The following is a 24047-nucleotide window of genomic DNA, read 5'->3' on the forward strand; positions in this document are numbered from 1 at the left end:
ACACATTTTTTGAATGCTGGTTGCCTCTAGATAGATGGCTCTCATTTTAATCTATATCTTAAGGAAAACATTATATAGGTTACCTGAAGATGTTAAAAGTCTCTATGTATTTAGTGTGGTTAGCTACAAAAATTGTGAGTTAATGAGTTTTGTAGGTTTTCACACAACTTTGCCAACTTATACACAATTTTCTGTGTATAACGTGGGTAAATAATTTTACTCTTTTAGAAAAAATGTGAGCTTAGGATGGGGTATGACATAGAATATACTTTGTCCTTTTTGAATGAGTGATAACAGATTTATTAATGACTTACTGCTATTTTCTACTTTCCTTGCCACCTTGTATTTCTTTATAGCAAAATGTTTCAGTTAGACAGTGGCCATGAAGTTGGAGAGAGCTTCCAAAAACAATCTGAAATTGAGACAGAGTGATGTTTTCTTGGGGAAATTTAGTAAGTGCCAGCTATTTTTAGATGTTAACTAACTTTCTTTTAAAAAAATTGGTTGAGAATTTCAGTTTTTTTTTTTTTTATGCGAGCTTTCCACTTGCTTCCTATCATGCAGAAGACAGTTTAGGTGCTCCGAGGGTTATAAAGTGTAGCTGAGGAGCCATGATTATATGACTAACCTGTCAGTTCACTTGCTCTTAAGCAGAGCAAGCTCTCTGAGTCTCTACAGGGCCTATACACCGGCAGAGAGACTTAATCCATGTGGAAAGATAGTTTGGTTGCTTTTCCTAATCAGTTCTTTTTGGGCGGCTAGAAAGTCACTTATGGTATGGAAACAATGCGAACGTCATATGTCAGTGAGGGCTATCTGTTTTCTTAGTAATTCTGCACTGTCTCTTGCATGTCTACCGTTTCATGATCTCTGATAACTGATTACTAGTGGCGTTGACATCAGATTACTCTTGTGAAGCCCAAGGCAAACATTAATTATTTGTTAATTAACTATGTACCTGATGGATATGTTTTATGTGCAGTCCATCTAGATTTGTTAATGTTCTTTGACCTTAAAATGAAGACCAGGTCTGGGATGTGGTGCAGTGGCTAAAGCATGAAGATTATAGTTTTAGAAACTGAGGTCCTAGAGAGTTTTTTTTTAATATTTATTTTATTTATTTATTCCCTTTTGTTGCACTTGTTGTTTTATTGTTGTAGTTATTATTGTTGTTGTCGTTGTTGGATAGGACAGAGAGAAATGGAGAGAGGAGGGGAAGACAGAGAGGGGGAGAGAAAGACAGACACCTGCAGATCTCCTTCACCGCCTGTGAAGCGACTCCCCTGCAGGTCGCGAGCCGGGGTTCCAGCCAGGATCCTTATGCCGGTCCTTGTGCTTTGCACCACCTGCGCTTAACCCGCTGCGCTACAGCCCGACTCCCCTAGAGAGTTTTAATACAACTTACTTTTCCAGGTATGGGTAATTTTCTCAAGATTCTAAGAGTGTAGATTGCCCAGATACAAAGCATTCAAGGACTGTGGTGGGATCGGGTGGTGGAACATCTGGTTAAGTGCACACATTACAGTGCACAAGGACACAGGTTCAAAGCCCAGGCCCCACCTGCAGAGGGAAAGCTTCATGAATAGTGAAGTGGTGCTTCAGGAGTCTCTGTATCTATCCAATAGATAATTCATTAATTTAAAAATAAAAAATATATATAGGCTGGGGAGAAACCATAGTGGCTATGCAAATGACTCTCATACCTGAGACTCCAAAGTCTCAGGTTCAGTCCCCCGTACCACCATAAGCCAGAGCCGAGCAGTGCTCTGGTAAAAAAAAAAAAAAAAGAGTCTAGCAATATTGTCTGAAGAGAGCCACAGCCATAACTCTGGTGGCCAAAAAAATAAGGCAAACCTATGTCACTACCCCACAGATTTCTTTCATCAACAAGAGCTATTTCATCCCTTTTCCATAGGAGGCAGTAATACACAAGAAATACTCAATGGTTCCCAGTCCAGAAGTTGTAAATAAGAAAAAGATTTCTAAAAAATTAAACTTCTCTGGCCCTCCATCCCATTTATTCATTTTTACAGGCGTCTCAGTATGTAACTGAAAAAGACCATTTACAATGCAAACACTCAGAACATGGGCTAAAATTTAAAAGTAAAATGAAAAAGGAGGGTGGGAGGCTAATGGTTGTTTCTACAATGTAGAAAATTGAGAATAGTTCTGTCATACATTTTATCAATTGGGCGTTCTTATGTCAACTATTTTCTGCTTATTATGAAAAAAAGAGGTAGGCTGAATTCCTTTATTGGAGGATGTTTTACAGTCACCAGTAAATACAATAGTTTGTACATGCATAACATTTCTCAGTTTTCTACATAACAATACAACCCCAACTGGGTCCCCTGTCATCCTTTCCCAGGACCTGAACTCTCCCCCTCACACACACCAGTCTTTTACTTCGGTGCAATACACCAACTCCAGTCCAGGTTCTGCTTAGTGTTTTCTTTTCTGACCTTGTTTTACAACTTCTCCCAGTGATTTGGTAGGTTCCCAAAATAGTTCTAGTCCTGTCTTGCGGTCCCAGGTGGTCTCCTTTGTTATTCCTAGTTGACAGTGGAGAGGAGAGGAGAGATGATAGCATAGTTTTTATGTAAAAGACTTTCGGGCCTGAGACCTTGTGGTGTCAAGTTTAATCCTTAGCACTACCATAAGCCAGAACTGAACAGTGCTCTGGCAAAACAAGTATTTAAAGAATCCCGGGAGTCGGGCTGTAGCGCAGCGGGTTAAGCGCAGGTGGCGCAAAGCACAAGAACCGGCATAAGGATCCCGGTTCGAACCCTGGTTCCCCACCTGCAGGGGAATCGCTTTACAGGCGGTGAAGCAGGTCTGCAGGTGTCTATCTTTCTCTCCTCCTCTCTGTCTTCCCCTCCTCTCTCCATTTCTCTCTGTCCTATCCAACAACGACAACAATAATAATAACTACAACAATAAAACAACAAGGGCAACAAAAGGGAATAAATAAATTAAATATTTAAAAAATTTAAAAAAAATCCCACAAAACAAAATAAATGTCTCCCTTTGATTGACAGTTTCTTAGGAGTTTGTAGTCAAGCTCTGGACTTGACTGTGGTCTGTAGACTCTATGAGGGAAGGCTCTGCTTGTGGCTTAGTCTCCTAGTGGTTGGCAAGGTTCAGTTCCATGCAAGTTGTTGCACTGAGCAACCCAGTCCTTTACAGGCTGTGGACTAGAGCCCATGCTCTCAGATCGGTATCATGGGGGCTTCTCCACAGGGCATCTGGCTTTTCTGAGTGAGTCAGAAAGTACACAACAAGGAAGCGGGTAGCCCCACCCACACCCCATAGTCTATAAGATTGTGTTGTCAAAGAAGTCATGATGCATTTCTGACATACCAATCAGCTACCCTTATGTTTAGACAAAGGGAGAGGGGTAAACAGGAACATAGATTCAGGCTGGGGTAGATTGCCTAATGGTTATACAAGAGACTCATGCCTGAGGCTCCAGAGGGCCAGGTTTAATCCCCTGCTCTAACCATAAGACAGAGTTAAGCAGTGCTTTGATAAAAAATAAAACAAACCAACAAACAAGCCAAAAAACATGGATTCTAGGATAAGGGATCATTGGAGATCATTTTAGAAGCTGCCTGATAAACATGGTATCATACAGATGTGACTACATTGCACATGAGATCTAAATTTCTTTGTAGGGGTGGCAAGATTGCTCACCTGGGAGGATGTCCTGCTGTCATGTTTGTGGCCTAGGTCTCTTTGGCCCCAGTGTGCTGGGAAAAGCTTTGGTGCTGTGGTTCACTTCCCTTTCTTTCTCTGTCTCTGTCTCTGTCTCTAAGAAGTTGGCCAGCAGCTATAATATCCAATTAAAAGCACTAAAGAAAATATATTTATGTATTTCTAAACTGCATTATCATTTTATTTTGCCAATTTGATACAGTTAAAACCAACAGATTATATCTAATTAAAAATCAGAACCTTTAATTTGTGTGTGTGAATAAAAATAGATAAGTATTAAGGAATTTATCATGTATACTCTCTCTATATTTTGTGTCTAGACCAGAACATTCCTTAGCTCTGGTTTATGGTGGGGCTCGGGGCTGAACCTGGGACTTTAGAGCCTCAGGCATGAAAGTCTGAAAAAATTGTTTTAGAGAGGCTGAGAAAGAGAGTGGGGGGCTGGGTGGTGGTTCACTGGGTTAAGCACACATAGTAAAAGCACAAGGATCCTTGTTTGAGCCCCTCCCACTCCCCACCTTCATAAGTGGTGGGACAGGTCTTCAAGTGTCTTTCTCTCGCTCTCTATCTCCCCCATCCCTCTCAATTTCTCTCTCTGTCCTACCAATAAATTGGGGGATAAAAAAGGCTGCCAAGGGGAGTTGGGCAATAGCGCAGCGGGTTAAGCGCAGGTGGCGCAAAGCACAAGGACCGGCATAAGGATCCCGGTTCGAACCCCGGCTCCCCACCTGCAGGGGAGTCGCTTCACAGGCGGTGAAGCAGGTCTGCAGGTGTCTATCTTTCTCTCCTCCTCTCTGTCTTCCCCTCCTCTCTCCATTTCTCTGTCCTATCTGACAACCACCACAACAATAACTACAACAGCAATGAAAAACAACAAGGGCAACAAAAAAGGAAAATAAATAAATAAAAATAAATTAACAACAACAACAACAAACGGCTGCCAGGAGCAGTGGATTCGTAGTGCCGGCACCGAGCCTCAGTGATAACCCTGGAGACACACGCGTGAGAGAGAGAGAGAAGAGAGAGAGAGAGAGAGAGAAAGAGAGACCGAAACAGAGAGACCACAGCACTGAAGTTTCCTTCCATGCAGTGGGGGGCCAGGCTTGAACTTCGGTTGTACGCACAGCAAAATAGCCCATTATCCATGTGAGGTATTTTGTTGGCTCTGACACATATCATACATACATAATTTTTTTACACATACATAACCTCTGTTTTTTTTTTTTTTTTTTTTTTTTTTTACACCAGAGCACTGCTCAGCTCTGGCTTATGGTAGTGTGGGAGATTGAACCTAGGACCTTACAGCCTTAGGCATAAGAGATTCTTTGCATAATCATTATGCTATCTCCCCCACCACATATTTTTTTTTAATTTTAATTTGGACATAAACTGAAAGGGAAGGGGGAGATAAAGAAGGAGACACCTGCAGCACTGCTTTTGAAGCTTTCCTCTTGTAGGTGGGGACTGGGGGTCTTGAACCCATGTACTTGTACACAGTAGTAATTTGTGTGCTCAACCAGGAGGGCCACTACCTGGCCCCATAATTTCTTTTTAATTACCATCAGGGTTATTGCTGGGGCTCAGTGCCAGTACTACAAATCCACTATTCCCAGTGGCCATTCCCCCCTCCATTTTATTTATTTGACAGGATAGAGAGAAATTGAGAGGGAAAGGGGATATAAAAGGGAGAGAGAGGAGCTGGGTGGTGGTGCACCGATTGAGCACACGTGCTGTAATGTACAAGGACCAGGTTCAAGCCCCTGGTCCCCACCTTCAGGGGCAAAGCTTTCTGAGTGGTGAAGCAGGGCTGCAGGTGTGTCTCTGTCTCTCTCCCTCTTTATCACCTCCTCCCCTCTTGATTTCTGGCTGTCTCTATCCAATAAATAAATAAAGATAATAAAAAAAAGAGGGAGAAGGGAGTCGGGCTGTAGTGCAGCGGGTTAAGCACAGGTGCGCAAAGCACAAGGACCGGCATAAGGATCCCGGTTCGAGCCCCGGCTACCCACCTGCAGGGGAGTCACTTCAGGCGGTGAAGCAGGTCTGCAGGTGTCTATCTTTCTCTCCTCCTCTCTGTCTTCCCCTCCTCTCTCCATTTCTCTCTGTCCTATCCAACAACGACGACAACAACAATAATAACTACAACAATAAAACAACAAGGGCAACAAAAGGGGAATAAACAAATAAAATAAGTAAATTTAAAAATAAAAATAAATTTAAAAAAAAAGAGGGAGAAAGACAGCTGTAGATCTGCTTCACTACTTGTGAAATGTTCCCCCTACAGGCAAGGAGTGGGGGCTCGAACCCCTGGTCTTTGTGCGTGGGAATATGTGTGTTCAACCAGTGTGCCATCACCCAGCCTCCAGTATCTATTTTTATAATGCAGTAAATAGCTACAAAAATTTGTCATTTGTGCCACACTTATGGACATCTAATCTTTGATAAAGGTGCCTAGACTATTAAATGGGGAAAACAGAGTCTCTTCAAATGGTGTTGGGAAAAATCAGTTGAAACATGCAGAAGAATGAAACTGAACCACTATATTTCACCAAGTACAAAAGTAAATTCCAGGTAGATCAAGGACTTGGATGTTAGGCCAGAAACTAAAGAGCTTGCCAAACTCAATAACAAAGAAACAAATGACCCCATCCAAAAATGGGGAGAGGACATGGAAAGAAGAAGAGATCCAAAGAAGAAAGAGATCCAAAAGGCCAAGAAACACAGAAAGAAGAAGAGATCCAAAAGGCCAAGAAACACATGAAAAAAATGCCCCAAGTATTTGATTGTCAGAGAAATGCAAATAAAGACAACAATGAGCTACCACTTCACTCCTGTGAGAATGACATGTCAGAAAAGGTAGCAGCAACAGTCTGGAGAACTCTCAGAAGGCTAGAAATGGACCTACCCTATGGTCCTGCAATTCCTCTCCTGGGGATAGATCCTAAGGAACCAAACAAACCCATCCAAAAAGATCTGTGTACACATATGTTCTTGGCAGCACAATTTTTAATAGCCAAAACCTGGAAGCAACCCAGGTGTCCCAACAACAGTGAGTGGCTGAGCAAGTTGTGGTATATATAAAAGATGGAATACTACTCAGCTGTTAAAAATGGTGACTTCACCGTTTTCAGCTAATCTTGGATGGACCTTGACAATTTCATGTTAAGTGAAATAAGTCAGAAACAGAAGGATGAATATGGGATGATCTCACTCACAGGCAGAAGTTGAAAAACAAGATCAGAAAAGAAAACACTAAGCAGAACTTGGACTGGAGTTGGTGTATTGCACCGAAGTAAAAGACTGGTGTGTGTGTGTGTGTGTGTGTGTGTGTGTGTGTGTGAGAGAGAGAGAGAGAGAGAGAGAGAGAGAGAGAGAGAGAGAGTTCAGGTCCTGGAAAAGGATGTCAGAGGACCTAGTGGGGGTTGTATTATGTGGAAAACTGAGAAATGTTATGCATGTACAAACTATTATGTTTACTGTAAAACATTATCCCCCAATAAAGAAATTTTTAAAAATGTGTCATTTGGGATTTAAAAATAATTGTCAGAGAACATTGTCTTGAATTTATTGAGATTGATGAATGAGAATTGTATTCAATGTTAGTATAATAATCTCTCCTTTAACTTTACTAGATCGATCTGGAATCGAAAATGTCAACTCTGTGGAGGCTTTGCAGGAAACCCTCATCCGTGCACTAAGGACCTTAATAATGAAAAACCATCCAAACGAAGCATCTATTTTTACAAAACTTCTTCTCAAGTTACCAGATCTTCGATCTTTGAACAACATGCACTCTGAAGAACTCTTGGCCTTCAAAGTTCACCCCTAAGGCCTTTGGTTATTTAAACATGAACTGACTCATGCTAACTGTACATTTTTGTGCTAAAATGCTTATTTATATGTGTATATCATATGTGGAGATAGAAAAGACCTTTAAGACAATACAAGATTGTAGGCTATCTCTGTGATCGGCTTAGCTGTTTGGACTGAGGTTTCTTCAGCCACAAGTAGATAGTGACCGCATCTCCCTGATAGGCCAATCAGCTGTGTCACACTTCAACTGGAGACGTTACACTGAATTATAACCACACTGAATGTCAGACTCTTTTCATCTGCCAAAACCAAAAACCTTTTTGACCTCCCTGTAATACAAACGTAACAAACAATCACAAACATATGGAGATAGAAAACTTAACCCTTTGAGGTAGAAGTTCCATTAAATAATGAAAACTTGATTTTCACAAGAGTGGTCTGGTACTCAGAAACTTCTGCAAGTTAGATTCCCATATCTGTTTTACTCTGCCACTGTATGATCTTAGGCTATCTTGGTTGTGGGAAGTAAGAACTAATAATGTTTCTAATGCCCCGACTCACAGAGATACTAAAAAAAAATGTCTATAAAACGTATTTACCTCTTGGGATATGGGCACTATGTAAATACGGTAAATTCTTTTGTTAATGTAATTATTCATAATGATGTTTTTTTTTTTTTCTTAAGTATTTCTGAGAAATCACAAGTCACACCAGTCTATTAATCCAGGCTTCCTGCGTATGTGTGGGGCATCCTGCTGGCACACAGATTCAGAGTTTATGTGTACATCAGATACATAGTATGTGTACATAATGTGTATGTGAATATAGTTATACATAAATATATTTCTTCACAATATTTTAAACTGTGAAGAACTTTATCTTACAGTAAACTTAAAACAGGAGGTGTCAAAAGACCCAAATTAGGTGCATTTTACCTGTTGATAACATAACCATTGCTTTAAATGTTTAAACAGAATATTGAATTTATGCTCTATTTTTGTTTACTAAAGCAACACTTAATGTAGAAATGCAACAGGTAGTCAAGTCCAAATTCAAAAAAACATGAATCTTAAAATTCACCTTTGATAAATTTTTTTGGCTCAAGGTACTAGTTGCTTAGAAGTTTATTGAGATGCTTTCCTTGTGCTAAAAACAATTTGAATAATTGTCCCTTATACACATGCTGCAGCTTGATGATACCAGCGTTTGAGAAAACTAACATGTTGGTGTGTGTGTGTCTGTGTGTGTGTGTGTGTGTGTGTGAGAATTATATATGAGTATGGATCCACAAGTATGTTCTGAGTCCATTTCCCTCTCTCCCCTGAATGTTAGCACTACAGGGGTAGTCCAAAATTCTATTTAATCTGTAGTTTGAAAAATCAGTATATGTGTGACCTAGAGACTTAGAAATGGTATAGTCAAAGACATTTCATCCACATTTCTAATGTTGGGCTTTTTTAAGATTAAGGATAGTTAAAGAGTTCATCTTATGTGCTTTTCTGTTTCCATGGAAACTAGTAATTAATTGGATTTTTTTGTTTTGGTAAATAATGCCTTCTATATAATTTTTGGATTATATAAAATCACAAAATTGAAAACAGCCCATTTTACTATACTCAGCCTGTTGTTACTTTAATGACATGTGAGCAGAATGCCTTACTTTGTAATCTTGTTTAACTTGTTGCTAGTAAGACTTGAATTTCTGTGGCACCTGTTAAATAGGTTTTTAAAAAAAGTTCAACCCTCTCATTATTAAAGAGGAAAGGTGGTGGTGATGTCTGTAATACAATGTAACCATAATTGTGGTTTACCTTAACTAGGGGTGACTTTTATGGGATATACAGTATAGTTTTTGTGAATTCTTTACATAGCATTATCTTTTTATAATTTTTTCTTAAGAGAAATGCATAGTTTTCTTCTATGGGGGATAGATACAGCTTTTTGAAGTAATGCTGAAAACCTCTAAGATCATCTTGATTCTTAATTTTTGCCTTTTTCCCTAAATTTCTTTATAACACGTATCTTTAAAACAATTACTAAGTCTTTAGGAATGTGTAGCCAGAACTGTTAGTATTGCTTATAAAACTTTAGTCAGGTTCAATATATACATGGTACACATCTATATATAGGTATAGAGATTCATATTTTGTCTTTTGATATTTTATTTGAATCAATCCTTTCTGTAGATGGTGGGAAGCAAACTTAATCATTTCTGTACCACTCAAAAGTGTTTCTTTGTTTGAAATGAGCCCATTCTTGAAACACACTTTAATTCTAAAGTTAAACCAGCAGCAGCCTATTACAAGCACATTCTTTAGTTGAGTCATAAATCAGGGTTCCTGCATAGGTGTGGGGCCTCTACTGGCACAGAGATTCAAAGTTTATAGGTACATCAGATACATAGCGTATGTGTGCATAATATGTATGCGAATATCGTCATTCACTATATCCAGAGAAGACAACCAATTTAAGAAACTTCTGAGTTGGTGGACACTGTTGATTTATAATGTACTGTATGAATTAAGTGATGCTTTCCTCTGATTTTACATTTAAAATTAAAATATGGGCATTATGTCAGCAAACATAAGGGCATTATGTCAGCAAGCTAGCCCCCCCCCCCCCCCTGGACTTTTAGTGTTTCTGTGACTCGAGATTTACATGATCTGCAAGAGGATTTAAGTTTATAGAGGGAAATAGCTGAGGGGAAAGGGGCACATCATCTTGTGACAAAACTTTTCCTTGTTGTGGCTGAACTACAGATTAAAACCTAGAAGGACATTTCAGTGGGTTAAGTGCATAGCTTTCATATCTGCATTTCAAGAAATCACCATTGTCACCTGATAAGATACGGTCTATTTTATGTAAACATCGCAAAGCAAGATGTAGAAGCTCAGCTAGAGTCTTAAACGTGCACGAGAGTAAGTGAACTAGCTCCATTATTTTCTTGTTCAGTATAAAGTTTGCTGAATGTACAAGAAGAATTTATCACTTAGGATATAGGATTTTTTTTAGGGGCTTGGGGGGAGGGGTTCTGTCAAGAAATTGTTACCTATAAACAAACATTGTCTTGATTTGATCCAAAACAAAACTTGAAGCTATTCTTGAACTAACATGGAAAAATTAAATGGCTGTTGTTTAAAAAAAAAAAAATGATAGAAATATATTGTCAACAGGGATATATGAATTAAGCTTATTTCTACAAACTAATTGATGAGGACATAGATAATATCTTCATGTTTCTGAAAAGTAATCTACGTGGAGGCAGGAGATAATAAATATTATTTCTAATCAAATGTGGTTTTGGTGTCTTTCTAAATGGTTTTGTAGATCTTTTCTAATTTTAGTTACTATTTTTCTCTAAGCATAGTAGCATCTTTTTTTAAAAAAAAATTAAGATACTATTAAATACACAAAATATGCAGTATTACTAGGATTTTAGGTCTGATGTAAAAAGTATGGAGAAATAAAAGATTATTTATATATATAGCTAACAAACTTGAATATCCTGCTTTCTTTGGGGGGGTTTAAGTAGAGAAGTGGTAAATTACTTAATTTTCATTGGAGGCTTAATGGTAACATCTGTATCAGCATGGGGGAATGCAAGCCATCCCCCCCCCCCATCATTCTTTTTTAGCGATAGAGAAGCTTCATTCAGTTTAGTGGGGACTGGGCTCAAACCTGGGTTGTGTTCATGGCAAAGCAGCATACAAGGGAACTATTGAGCCAACTCACAAGATTTGTTTTTTTTTTTTTGCCTCCACAGTTATTGCTGGGGTTCAGTGCCTGCACTATGAATCCACTGCTCCTGGAGGCCATTTTCGTTCCTTTATTAAAATAAATAACCAGTTTTTAATTTTTTTATTATTTACTGGAAAGAGACCGCCAGAAATTGAGAGAGAAGGGGGTGATAGAGGAGAGACAAGACACCTGCAAGACTGCTTCACAACTTGCAAAGCTTTCCCCCTGCAGGTGGGGACTGGGGGCTCGAACCTGGATCCTTGTGCGCTGTAACATGTGCGCTCAATCAGGTGCACCACCACCCGCCCTCCTTTTCTTATTGGATAGGAGAAACTGAGAGGGGAGGGGAAGATAGGGAGAAAGACACCTGCAGACCAGCTTCACTTAAGTGACCCCCCTCCCTGCAGGTGGGGAGCTGGGGGCTCAAACTGGGATCCTTGAACAGGTCCTTGGGCTTTGTACTACATGTGCTTAACTTGATGTGCCACCACCTGACCCCTACCCACAAGACTTTTTACATTTTAAAAATTCTTCATATATTTTTGGGTAGAGACAGTTTGAGAGGGAGGAAGAAGAAAAATATATATGGAGAGAGTAATATAACACTGCTTCACTGAGACACATTTGGTAGCTTATTATTGTATGTTGACCTTTTGCACATAGTTGCCATCCTGTTTTAGTCTTCTAATAAACACTGAACTTTATATGTGTGGTTGATGGAAAAACAGATTAAAGGGGCCAGGTGGTGGCACACTTGGTTGAGTGCACATGTCACAATGTGCAAGGACCTGGGTTCAAGCCCCCAGTTCCCGCCTTCGGGAGGAAAGTTTCACAGGTGGTGAAGTGGCACTTCAGGTGTCTCTATCCAGTGAAATAGCTAAAGATTGTTGGGCTGAGCTTCATTGACGGGAGACAGACGACCCGGGACTCATGGTTGGGTTGTAGGCAGTATCTCTTTATTCATGCAGGACGCAGCACAATCTAAGCCAAGCTAAGCTAAACTAAAACTAACATACTTGCCAAGTAGGGTGTAAACAGGATGTGACATAGAGAGGGTGAAGAGAAAAGTGACTGGTGAATATCAGGGTGTGACAAGGAGAGGGGGCGGAGCTGGCAAGAATTCTACCACTGAACCACCAATGCCCTGGAGGGAGGGTGGTGCTTGTTAACAGCGGTTATGTAAATAGAATGCAGTGGTTATGTAAATAGAATAGTGTTAAGCAGGGGGGATTAAACCAAATGAAACAGAAGAGGTTTTTAGAAGTAGAATTAGAAGCATACCAACAAAAGATAATAAAAAATAAAAATAGATTAAATTCTTCATTCTTGGAAATGATGCCTGTGAGGAAATGAGTAAAGATAGACAATTCATGGATCTGATTATAGTTTTATACACAAAATTGGACCCAATTAAGGTTCTTGTTGGCAGGGTGGGGAGACAGCGTAATGGTTATACAAAAGATTTTCATGCCCGAGGCTTCAGGTTCTAGCTCCAGTACCACGATAAGCCGGAGTTGAGCAGCGTCCTAGTATCTCTCAATGTATCTTTCTCTCTGCATCTTTCTAATTCATATAAATAAAATGTTAGATATTTATGTTTGCCTTTTATATTCACCTACCCCCCCCCCCCCCAGCCAACCAGAGAGTACTGACCAGCTCTGACTTATGGTGGTGTGGGAGGACTGAATCTGGGATTTGGTGGGGTGGGGGGGTGGAGGTGTTGTAGTGTTAAGCGCACACCGTGCTCAAGACTCAGGTTGGAGCCCATGCTCCCCACCTGCAGGGAAAGTGCTTCATGAGCAGTGAAGCCGGTCTTCAGGTGTTTCTCTTTCTCTTATTTTATTTTAATTATGAGAAAGATAGGAAGAGGGAAAGAACCAGACACCACTCTGGCACATGTGCTGCTGGGATTGAACTCAGTGCCTCATGCTTGAGAGTTCAAGCTTTATCAACTGCACCACCTCCTGGACCACGGTGTTTCTCTTTCTATCTTTCCTTTTTTTTTTATTTAATTTTTTTCCCCCTGCAGACCTGCTTCATCCTTTATGAAGCGACCCCTCTGCAGGTGGGGAGCCGGGGTCTCAAACCGAGATCCTTGCATGGGTGCTTACGCTTCATACTATATGTGCTTAACCAGGTATGCCACTGCCGGACACCCTCTTTCTTCCACTCTGTCTCCCCTTCTCTCTCAATTTCTCTCTGTCCTGTCAAATAAAAATGAAATAGAAAGAAAATAAATGGCTACCAGGATCTGAGGTTTGGTAGTATTGGCACCGAGACCCAGCAACAATCCTGGTGGCAATAAAAAAAAGAAAAGAAAAAGGAACCTGGGACTTCAGAGCCTCAGACTTGAAAGTCTCTTTGCATAACTGTTATTATCATTATATGTTGTGTCAGCAGCAATACCAGGGCATGTCCTCTACTTTAAAGAAATAATTGCTGTGGTCTGGAAGGTGGCACAGTGGATAAAGCATCGGACACTCAAGCATGAGGTTCTGAGTTTAATCCCCAGCAGCACATGTACCAGAGTGATGTCTGGTCCTTTCTCTCTCCTTCTATCTTTCTAATTAATAAACAAAAACTTAGAAGAAATACTTGTTTATTTTCATGAGAGAGACCAGAGCACTACTAATCTCTGGCAAGGACCGGCATAAGAATCCCGGTTCGAACCCCCGGCTCCTCACCTACAAAGGAGTCGATTCACAGGCGGTGAAGCAGGTCTGCAGGTGTCTATCTTTCTCTCCCCCTCTCTGTCTTCCCCTCCTCTCTCCATTTCTATCTGTCCTATCTGACAACAACATCAACAACAACAATAATAACTACAACAAGGGCAACAAAAGTGAATACATACAATTTAAAAATATTTTATTAATTTTTAATGAAAGAGAGATAAAGATAGATAAAGACAGATACCAGAGCACTACTCAGCTCCAGCTTACCGTAGTATTGGGAATTGAACCTGGGACCTCAGAGCCTCAGGTATGAAAGTCTTTTGTGTAACCATTATGCTGTCTCCTCAGTCCAAGTGTTTCTGTTTCTCTATCTCCCCCTTCTCTCTTGATCTTTCTGTTTCTGTCTAGTAAATAAATAAATGACCAAATTAACATTCGCCTAAACTTTAATGTAAATTACTAAACAGTAAGATTAATTTTGTGTAATAATTTATCTATTTTTATGAGATTAGATCACTCAGTTCTGGTTTCTGGTTGTGCGGGGGGTTAAGTGTGGGTCCTCTGGGGTCGGAGGGCATGCTAATCCTATTCCCTAACTTGAAGAATCTCTTCAGTCAGTATTAAAAGACAATGTCCAGGGGTCGCGCGGTAGCACAGTGGGTTAAGCGCACATGGCACGAAGCACAAGGATCAGTATAAGGAACCCGGTTCGAGCCCCCGTCTCCCCACCTGCGGGTGAAGCAGGCCTGCAGTTGCCTATCTTTCCTCCTCTGTCTCCCCTCCTCTCTCTATTTCTCTCTGTCTTGTCCAACAACAATAGCAATTACAACAACAATAATAATAACGACAACAACAAGAGTAACAACAAGGGCAACAAAATGGGAAAAATGGCCTCCAGGAGCAGTGGATTCGTAGTGCAGGCACTAAGCCCCAGCGATAACCCTGGAGCCAAAAGAAAAAAAAAAAAAAAAAGACAATGCCCAAGGTGAATGATATTTCTAAAATTTTTTCACATTTTTTTTCCTGTTGTTCATAGAATTAAATATGATCTTCCAAGTCTCTAAGGTAACTTGTAATTCTTTCCCTTTAAAGAGTTTATTTCATGAGAGAGAGAGGAAAGGAAGAGGAGGAGGAGAAGTCGGGGAGAGAGGCTAGAGCATTATTCTGGCATGAGGTGCTGGGGGATGAACTCAGGGCCTCATTTCTGCAAGTTCAGCATTCTGCCGGTTGTGCCGCCTCTTAGGGGTGCTGTAGTTAAAAAAAAAACTTATTATTGGATAGAGACACAGAGAAATTGAGAAGGAGGGGGCTGGATGGTAGCGCAGTGGGTTAATAAGCGCACATGGTACAAAGCACAAGGACCGGTGTGAGGATCCCGGTTCAAGTCCCCGGCTCCCCACCTGCAGGGATCCGCTTCACAAGCGGTGAAGCAGGTCTGCAGGTATCTGTCTGTCTCTCCCCGTTTCTATCTTCCCCTCCTCTCTCCATTTCTCTCTGTCCTATCTAACAACAATGACAGCAACAGCAGCAACAATGATAACAACAACAATAATGAACAACAAGGGCAACAAAAGGGGGAAAATGGCCTCCAGGAGCAATGGATTTGTAGTGCAGGCACTGAGCCCCAGTAATAAACCTGGAGGCAAAAAATAAAGAAATAAATAAGTAAATTGAGATCTGAACATGTGTGACTTTTCTAGCCAGTAAACTTTTAGACCCCTCTACAGCCATGAGCAACCTATACCTCAGCTGATAATTTTCTTTTTTTTTAATTTAATTTTATTTATTCCCTTTTGTTGCCCTTGTTGTTTTTTATTGTTGTAGTCGTTGTTGGATAGGACAGAGAGTAATGGAGAGAGGAGGGCAAGACAGAGAGGAGGAGAGAAAGATAGACACCTGCAGACCTGCTTCCCCGTCTGTGAAGCGACTCCCCTGCAGGTGGGTAGCCGGGGTTCGAACCGGGATCCTTATGCCTGTCCTTGTGCTTTGCGCCACCTGCGCTTATCCCGATGCGCTACAGCCCGACTCCCTTAATTTTTAAAATATTTATTTTCCCTTTTGTTGCCCTCTTTTTGTTTTTATTGCTGTTGTAGTTATTGTTGTTGTTATTGATGTCGTTGTTAGGACAGAGAAATGGAGAGAGGAGGGGAAGACAGAGAGGGGGAAAGAAAGACAGACACCTGCAGACCTGCTTCACTGCCTGTGATGTGACCCTTACATCGGTCCTTGGGCTTCCTGCCATGTGCATTTTAACCTGCTGTGCTGCCGCCGACTCCAGATAATTGTCTACCTTATGGGACTAAACTTTTGATAACTCTAACTTTATGGGCCTAGCGTACTCTTAATTAACCCCTGATGATAACTGCTTATTTTGCCTTTTACCTGTTTCGTCCTAATTAACCTTGTATTGTTTAAACCTGTTCCAGCTCCCCGCGGTAAATCCTTTTATTTATTGCGGCTCTCTGAACCCTTTAGTTAAAAAACAACAGTATTTCAGCTGTAGATGTCTGAATTCAAACCTCTTCTGTTTGTAGACAATAAGATCGGGTTAGGTTTTTACTTAATATCTTTGTCTTAATTGAGTTACTCTTTAAAGACCTTAACTCTAAGAGTGGTTATGTTCCGAGACAGAAGGGGATAGGATTTCTCAATATATGGCTATTTGGGGTGCGGGGTGGGGCACAATCTAGTCCATAACACTTGGGAAACCTGGTTCTAGAATTTATGTGTCTACCATTTATTCTCCCCACACTCTAATTATGAATTTACAGAGATCAGAGGCTGGGTCTTTTTTTTTTTTTTTTTTTTTTTTAACTCTGGTGTCTTATAGACTGCCCAACAATAGTTCAATAAGCATTGATTAAATTTATTGATGGAGGAGTTTTGATGTTAATAGGTGATATAAACTTAAAAAAAAATATGTGTGGCATATGAGTAATATAGCATAATGGCTCTGCAAAATGATTCTCATGCCTGAGGCTCTGTTCTAGGTTCCATCTCCAGCACCACCATAAACCACAGCTGAATGGTGTTCTGGTACAAGAAGGAAAAAGAAGGTCAAGGGTAGATAGCATAATGGTTATGCAGAGACTCTTCTGCCTGAGAATCCAAAGTCCCAAGTTCAAGTCTCTACACCACTATAAGGCAGAGATAAGTAGTGCTCTGATTTAAAAAAAAAAAAAAAAAAAAGGAACAGAAAATAACTGTACAAATTACTTTTTAAAAATTTTTCTTTATTGGGGAATTAATGTTTTACATTCAACAGTAAATACAATAGTTTGTACATGCATAACATTTCCCAGTTTTCCATATAATAATGCAACCCCCACTAGGTCCTCTGTCATCCTCCTTGGACCTGTATTCTCCCCCCCCCCAACCCCAGAGTCTTTTACTTTGGTGCAATACACCAATTCCAGTTCAGGTTCTACTTGTGTTTGCTCTTCTGATCTTGTTTTTCAACTTCTGCCTGAGAGTGAGATCATTCCATATTCATCCTTCTGTTTCTCACTTATTTCACTTAACATTAATTTTTCAAGGTCCATCCAAGATTGGCTGAAAACGGTGAAGTCACCATTTTTAATAGCTGAGTAGTATTTCATTGTGTATATACAAATTACTTTTAAAGGAAAAGTGCTTGATATAGATCATTGTATCAGGTGAGATCTTACTACCTCCCACTGCTATACACATGGGTTGCTGGATTGCTTCATCTGGCTTGCTTCTTTTGTGTAGTGTGTGTGCGTGTAGTGAGAGATTCTTCTGGGGAACCCCAGAAAAGGCTTGACATCTCAATTCTCTCAGAAAAAAAAATTTTTTTTCTTATGTCTGGAGTTTCTGAATAGAAAAAAAAAAACCACTACTTCATTCAAATGTAGTAAAGGATTCTAGATGTTTCTGTTTTTAAGTTTTCAACCCCAGACTAATTGAGAGATATCACACTTTTTTTTTGTGCGAAATTTTCTGTTGCTGTTTTTCAGTTTAGTAGATAGTGGAATTACAAAGTTGCCACGGCAACCTATCCATTGCCCAAACAGCCTGGACCTTAAAGACACAGAAACCACATTAGGTTTACTGCCACAGAGCTGACATTGTTATAACACAGAGCAGAGCAAAGTAATATACAAAATACAGAACTAGAGCTGACATCCTGCTCCCTCCCCTCTCCCTCTTCTGTGGTTTCTGTGTTTACCAGGTCCCTGAATAGTCCAGTGTTAGAAATGGTCTAATTTGGTCTCTGGAGTTCTTTCTAGAAAACAACCACATTGCTGCCTGTCATGCAGTTCTTAATATCTTTGTTGACAGTACTCTGGGGGTGGGTTGGGTGGGCGGTAGTGCAGCGGGGTTAAGCGCAATGACTGGGATCCTGGTTCAAGCCCCAGGCTTGAACATCTGCAGGGGGGTTGCTTCACAAGTAGTGAAGCAGATCTGCAGGTGTCTGTCTTTCTTTCCTCCTTTTTGTCTTCCCCTCCTCTCTCAATTTCTCTCTGTCCTATCCAACAACAACGACAGCAATAACAGCAGTAATAACAGCAACAATGAACAAGGGCAACAAACGGAAAAAAAGATGGCTTCCAGGAGCAGTGGATTCGTAGTGCAGGCACCAAGCCCCAGAGATAATCCTGGAGGCAAAAAAAGAAAGAAAGAAAGAAAAAAAAAAAAAAAAAAAGAAATTCTGGGGATGAGCTACTACTGTCCCAGATGAAGATTTCATAAATAACAAGCTTCTGCCATTCTGGGATCATACTTCTTTCATTCAAGTGCCACAGCAAGAGAAGACTTCAGACAAATAGAAGATGGGTTCCCATAGTGGGGGTTGTATTGTTAAATGGGAAACTGGGGAATGTTATGCATGTAAAAACGATTGTATTTACTGTTGAATGTAAAACATTAATTCCCCAATAAAGAAATTAAAGAAAAAAAAAAAGAAGATCGGTTCCAATTTAAGGGTAGCCAGATCGGGGACCCATTCTTAATTATACCAAGAAATTGCATTGGCTGACTAAGCCTGAGGAAACTGGGACTTCTGGCAACTGGTTTAAATGTATTTTCTCACTCCTCTGAGCTTTATCCATAGACAGTGAATGCATTTAGTTACAAAGCTAATTTAAAAAAAGACTGAAAACTAGGGAAGGCTGATTCATCTGATAAGCTAAATTTAGCTGTTACCCAGAGTCTGGGTAACAGTATACTCTAGGGTAAGTTAAAGGGAAAGCAAAATGCAGGTATGAAATAAAATCCACATTTATCTACAGAAGTTGCAATTACCTGAAGTTTTCTAAGTATGAAAGTTTAAGAATACTGGCATATATTTATTTTCAGTCTCATGCTATTCTCCACCCCCCATCCCCCCAGACTTCAGCCTTTTTTCTTTCTTTCTTTCTTTCTTTCTTTCTTTCTTTCTTTCTTTCTTTCTTTCTTTCTTTCTTCCTTTCTCTCTCTCTCTCTCTCTCTCTCTCTCTCTCTCTCTTTCTTTCTTTCTTTCTCTCCCTAGAACATTGCTCAGCTCTGGCTTATGATGGTGAAGGGGACTTAACTTGGGACTTTGGAGCTGCATGCATGAGAATCTCTTTCCAAAAACCATTATGCTATCTCCCCCCACCCCCACTTTTTACAAATTTTATTTGATTTGTTTATTGTATAGAGACAGAGAAGTTGAGAGAGAAGGGGGTGATAGAGAGGGAGAGGAACTATGAGCCATGTAGAGCACTTGTAAAGCTTCCTGCAGGTGGGGATCAGGGACCTGAACCTATTAAGGATCTGGAACTTGGTGTCTGAAAAAGCATTAAGATATAAAGCACAACAAATTGTTTAATAATCAGGAATCTAAAAGTAAGACTATAGCAGTATTTGGGGTCTCCATTTTGGAAAAGGCTAGTAGGAATGTTTTAGGTATATTCCAAGGGGCCCATGCTAGCTTTTTGAAAAGGGCTTTGTTGAGGGCTGGGGAGAGAGCATAATGGTTATGCAAAAAGACTTGTATGCCTGAGGCACCAAAGGCCCCAAGTTCAATCCCCGGCTCCACCATAAGCCAGAGTTGAGTAGTGCTCTGGCAACAAACAGGCTTTGTGAATAGTCTGGTAGCATCTTGTGTCGATATTTTGGCTTTTCTTTCTTCACTATGGAACTCTCCCCAATGTGATTCTGTTCCATTATGTAAGGAAAGTTGTAAGATTGAATTGCTGCTTTACAAAGACACCATTTCACTCCTTGTATTCAAAGTGGTCGAAATCAATAGCAGAGAGAGAGAGAGAGAGAGAGAGAGAGAGAGAGAGAGAGAGAGAGAGAGAGATTGAGAGGAGGCCTTGTTTTATGAATCTAAGATCTTTCTATCATCTGAATGTCAAATTTGGGTTAAAACTTTTAAGAACCTGATATCACAGGTGTAGAGTCCAGGCTTTACAAATTCTATAACCTTTTGAGGGGCTGAGGTAAGAAAGCTTTGTAAACTTTTATCTTCAGAATCATTTAAACCTGGAAATAACTCATACCAAAGAAAATGTTAATGTTGAGCTCTAATGGATGGGGTGTAAACACAGTCAACAGCATGTGGGTTTCATTCTCCTCAATAGTGGATCATTCCATTTATACTTGGATTTAGAAATGAAGGCTAAATGCCTCAAGAAAATATGTTTTGACTGTTTTAATGCATAACGTTAGATTAAAAAATAATTTAAAAAACTCCAAACCATTCCTGACATCAAATAAACACAAAAATCTGTCTTATTTATCCCATTTCTAGTTCTGACTCCAAAGACCAGTTTGTCACCTGCATTTTGCACACATTGACAATAAATCCTTTCTTCTGTCAGTGAGAATAAACATTCTGAGATAAAAAGTGGCCACTCTGATGGCTTTCCCTGTCTCTTCATGAATCATAGACACTGTAAGCCTAGACTTTCAGAAGCTGCCTGCTAAAATGGTCCTAAAAACAAGCTTTGACTGTGAAGCAGTGAATTCAGAGATTGCATGTAGATAAATCTTGGATTTTAAAGTGGCTAGAATGTCAACATGCTTCAGGATCTCTGAAATGCAACTTCACATCTTCTCTTTGCAGAAAACTGTCTCAGTGCTGGGACACCGATTTGATTTTTTTTTTTTTAACTTTTTGGTGTTTAAAGATTAATTTAGGTTTTAGAGATAAATAGGCAGAAGTATTGGGAAAGTACCCACTAAAGTTTTCTGGGTGTTCTCTAATTTTTTTCCTTTTAAATTCCATTTTTGTCTTTATGAACTTCTTTTTTTATTTTATTTTTTTATTCTTTGTTTTTGTTTATTGGATAGAGACAGTCAGAAATCGAGAGGAGAAAGAGAGATAGAAAGGGAGAGAGACAGAAAGACACCCGAAGAACTGCTTTACCACTCGCAAAGCTTTCCCCATGCAAGTGGGGACTGGGGGGGGGGGGCACCTGGCCCCTTAATTTTTCCTTCTTTTTTAATACTTTAATTTTTAATTTTTTTTTTTTAGTATCTTTATTGGATAGAGAAAGCCAGAAATCAAGAGGGAAGGGGGCTATAGAGAGGGAGAGAGACAGACAGGTACTTGCAGCCCTGCTTCACTCCTTGCAAAGCTCTCCCCGTGCAGGTGGGGACGGGGGCTTGAACCCCAGGTCCTTGTGCACTGTACTGTGTGTGCTTAACCAGGTGCACCACCACCCAGGCTCATTTTTTTTTTTCTTTGAAGAACTGTTTTCTTGGGGGCTGGGTTGTGGGGCACCTGGTTGAGTGCACATGTTACAGTGTGCAAGATCCGGGTTCAAACCCCCAGTCCCCACCTGAAGGGGGAAGCTGTCCATATTTTCAGTCGATTACACCGGGTTTGTAAATTTTTTCAGTGCATGTGCTTTTCACCTTGTGTCTGGGTAGGACACTATCGGGAAGATGTACCCAGGCTACTGCTGAGGATGTAAGTTCCAAGAAGCCACATCTAAGAAGGTGTCTGTAACTGTCCCAGACATTAGCTTGCTTAGTAGAATGTACATTTCACCAGAGTGAGGACTGAGGTTTGAGCTTTGGCACCACACGGGAGCACCATGAATGTTCACATACACTGGGGTGGTGCTTGAGGTGTCTGTCTCTCTAGCTATCTGAAATAAAAACAATGGGAAAAATAGTCAGCTTCTGAGTGGTGAACATCTCCCATGTGTGAAGTCCTTGGACAGACTGGGGAAAAAAAAAAAAAAAGATAATCACTGATAATCAGTTTGGGAAGAAAAGAAATGTGGAATGTGTTACTTTAGATTTTTATTTTCTGCCACCATGGTTGTCCCAGGGATTTGTGCCTGCAGTATGATGCCACCATTCCCAGTAGCTTCCTTCCTCCCTTCCTCCCTCCCTTCCTTCCTCCCTCCCTTCCTTCCTTCCTTCCTTCCTTCCTCCCTCCCTCCCTCCCTCCCTCCCTCCCTTCCTTCCTTCCTTCCTTCCTTCCTTCTTTCTCTCTTTCTTCTCTTTTTTTTGCCTCCAGGGTTACTACTGGGCCTCAGTGCCTGCACTATGAATCCACTGCTCCTGGAGGCCATTTTTTCCCTTTTGTTGCCCTTGTTGTTTGTCGTTACTATTATGTTGTTGTTGCTGTCATTGTTGTTGGATAAGACAGAGAGAATATCGAGGCAGAGCCAAAATGGTGACTTGCAAACATCAGCTGGCATGAGCTCCAACAAACAACAGCTTGTGACCAGGGATTCCCTGAATAGGGTAGGATACTGGGCCGTCAGCAGGAGGGTGAATAAAGCATCCTAAGGGTGAGACCACTCCTGGGTTAGAAAACCGAGGCCAGGGTGAAAGAGAAAGGAAATCTTTTGATTATTTCTGAAGCTCACCCTGCCCCCCACCCCAGAACCAGCCCCCAGGGGTGGCAGCTGCTCCTAGCAGGCTCCCCACTGAGCTGTGTTCTTCACCAGGATTCCTGGCTCCTCAGGGATGCTTCCCTTTTTGTTTTCCTTCTCTTTTTGATGCCATACATCAGACAAGAGACTAATCACCAAAATATAAAAAGAGCTCAGCAAACTTAGCAACCAAAAAAGCAAATGACCCCATGCAAAAATGGGCAGAGGATATGAACAGAACATTCACTACGGAAGAGACCCAAAATGTTACCAAACATGAAAAATTGCTCCAGGTCACTGATTGTCAGAGAAATGCAAACAAAGACAACATTGAGATACCACCTCACCCCTGTGAGAATGGCATACATCAAAAGGAACAGCAGCAACAAACGCTGGAGAGGCTGTGGGGACAGAGGAACCCTTCTGCACTGCTGGTGGGAATGTAAACTGGTCCAGCCTCTGTGGAGAGCAGTCTGGAGAACTCTCACAAGGCTAGACATGGACCTTCCATAAGACCCAGTAATTCCTCTCCTAGGGATATACCCCAAGGACTCCGTAATACCCAACCAAAAAGAAATGTGTACACCTATGTTCATAGCAGCACAATTTATAATAGCTAAAACCTGGAAGCAACCCAGGTGCCCAACAACAGATGAATGGCTGAGAAAGCTGTGGTATATATACACAGTGGAATACTATGCAGCTATTAAGAACAACGAACCCACCTTCTCTGACCCATCTTGGATGGAGCTAGAAGGAATTATGTTAAGTGAGCTAAGTCAGAAACATAAATGTAAGTATGGGATGATCCCACTCATCAACAGAGACTGAGAAAGAGAAACAGAAAGGGAAACTCAAGGCAGGATTTGAGTGAATTTGGAGTAGAGCACTAAAGTAAAAACCCTGGGTTGAGGGTGAGGGTGGATGTTAAGCTTCACAGGGTGGGGGTGGGGGGATGGGACACAGTCTTTTGGTGGTGGGAATGGTGTATATGTACACTCCTATCAATTTGTAGTCATATAAATCACTATTTAATTAATATAAGGGGAAAGTTGATTGAATGTCTCAAACTTTTTAAATCACAGACTGAGTCTTTTTAATACATAGGCTGAGTCTTTGATATGTTGACTCTCTTTTTTTTAAAATATTTTATTTATTTATTCCCTTTTGTTGCCCTTGTTGTTTTATTGTTGTAGTTATTATTGTTGTCATTGTTGTTGGATAGGACAGAGAGAAATGGAGAGAGGAGGGGAAGACAGAGGGAGGGAGAGAGAAAGATAGACACCTGCAG

The 24047-nt window shown here is 40.6% G+C and overlaps 1 protein-coding gene across 1 annotated transcript in view; it reads left to right on the forward strand.

Annotated features, from left to right (window-relative positions):
- Positions 1 to 10815, forward strand: part of NR1D2 (nuclear receptor subfamily 1 group D member 2) — a 42822-nt gene extending 32007 nt beyond the window's left edge. Inside the window, exon 8 of the mRNA XM_007517183.3 lies at positions 7344 to 10815. Coding sequence (XP_007517245.2) covers positions 7344 to 7540 — 197 coding nt within the window. The 3' untranslated portion in view covers positions 7541 to 10815. The remainder of the gene's footprint in view (positions 1 to 7343) is intronic.
- Positions 10816 to 24047: the final 13232 nt, after the last annotated feature.

This window comes from Erinaceus europaeus, chromosome 21, assembly GCF_950295315.1.
Source record: "Erinaceus europaeus chromosome 21, mEriEur2.1, whole genome shotgun sequence".
NCBI lineage: Eukaryota > Metazoa > Chordata > Mammalia > Eulipotyphla > Erinaceidae > Erinaceus > Erinaceus europaeus.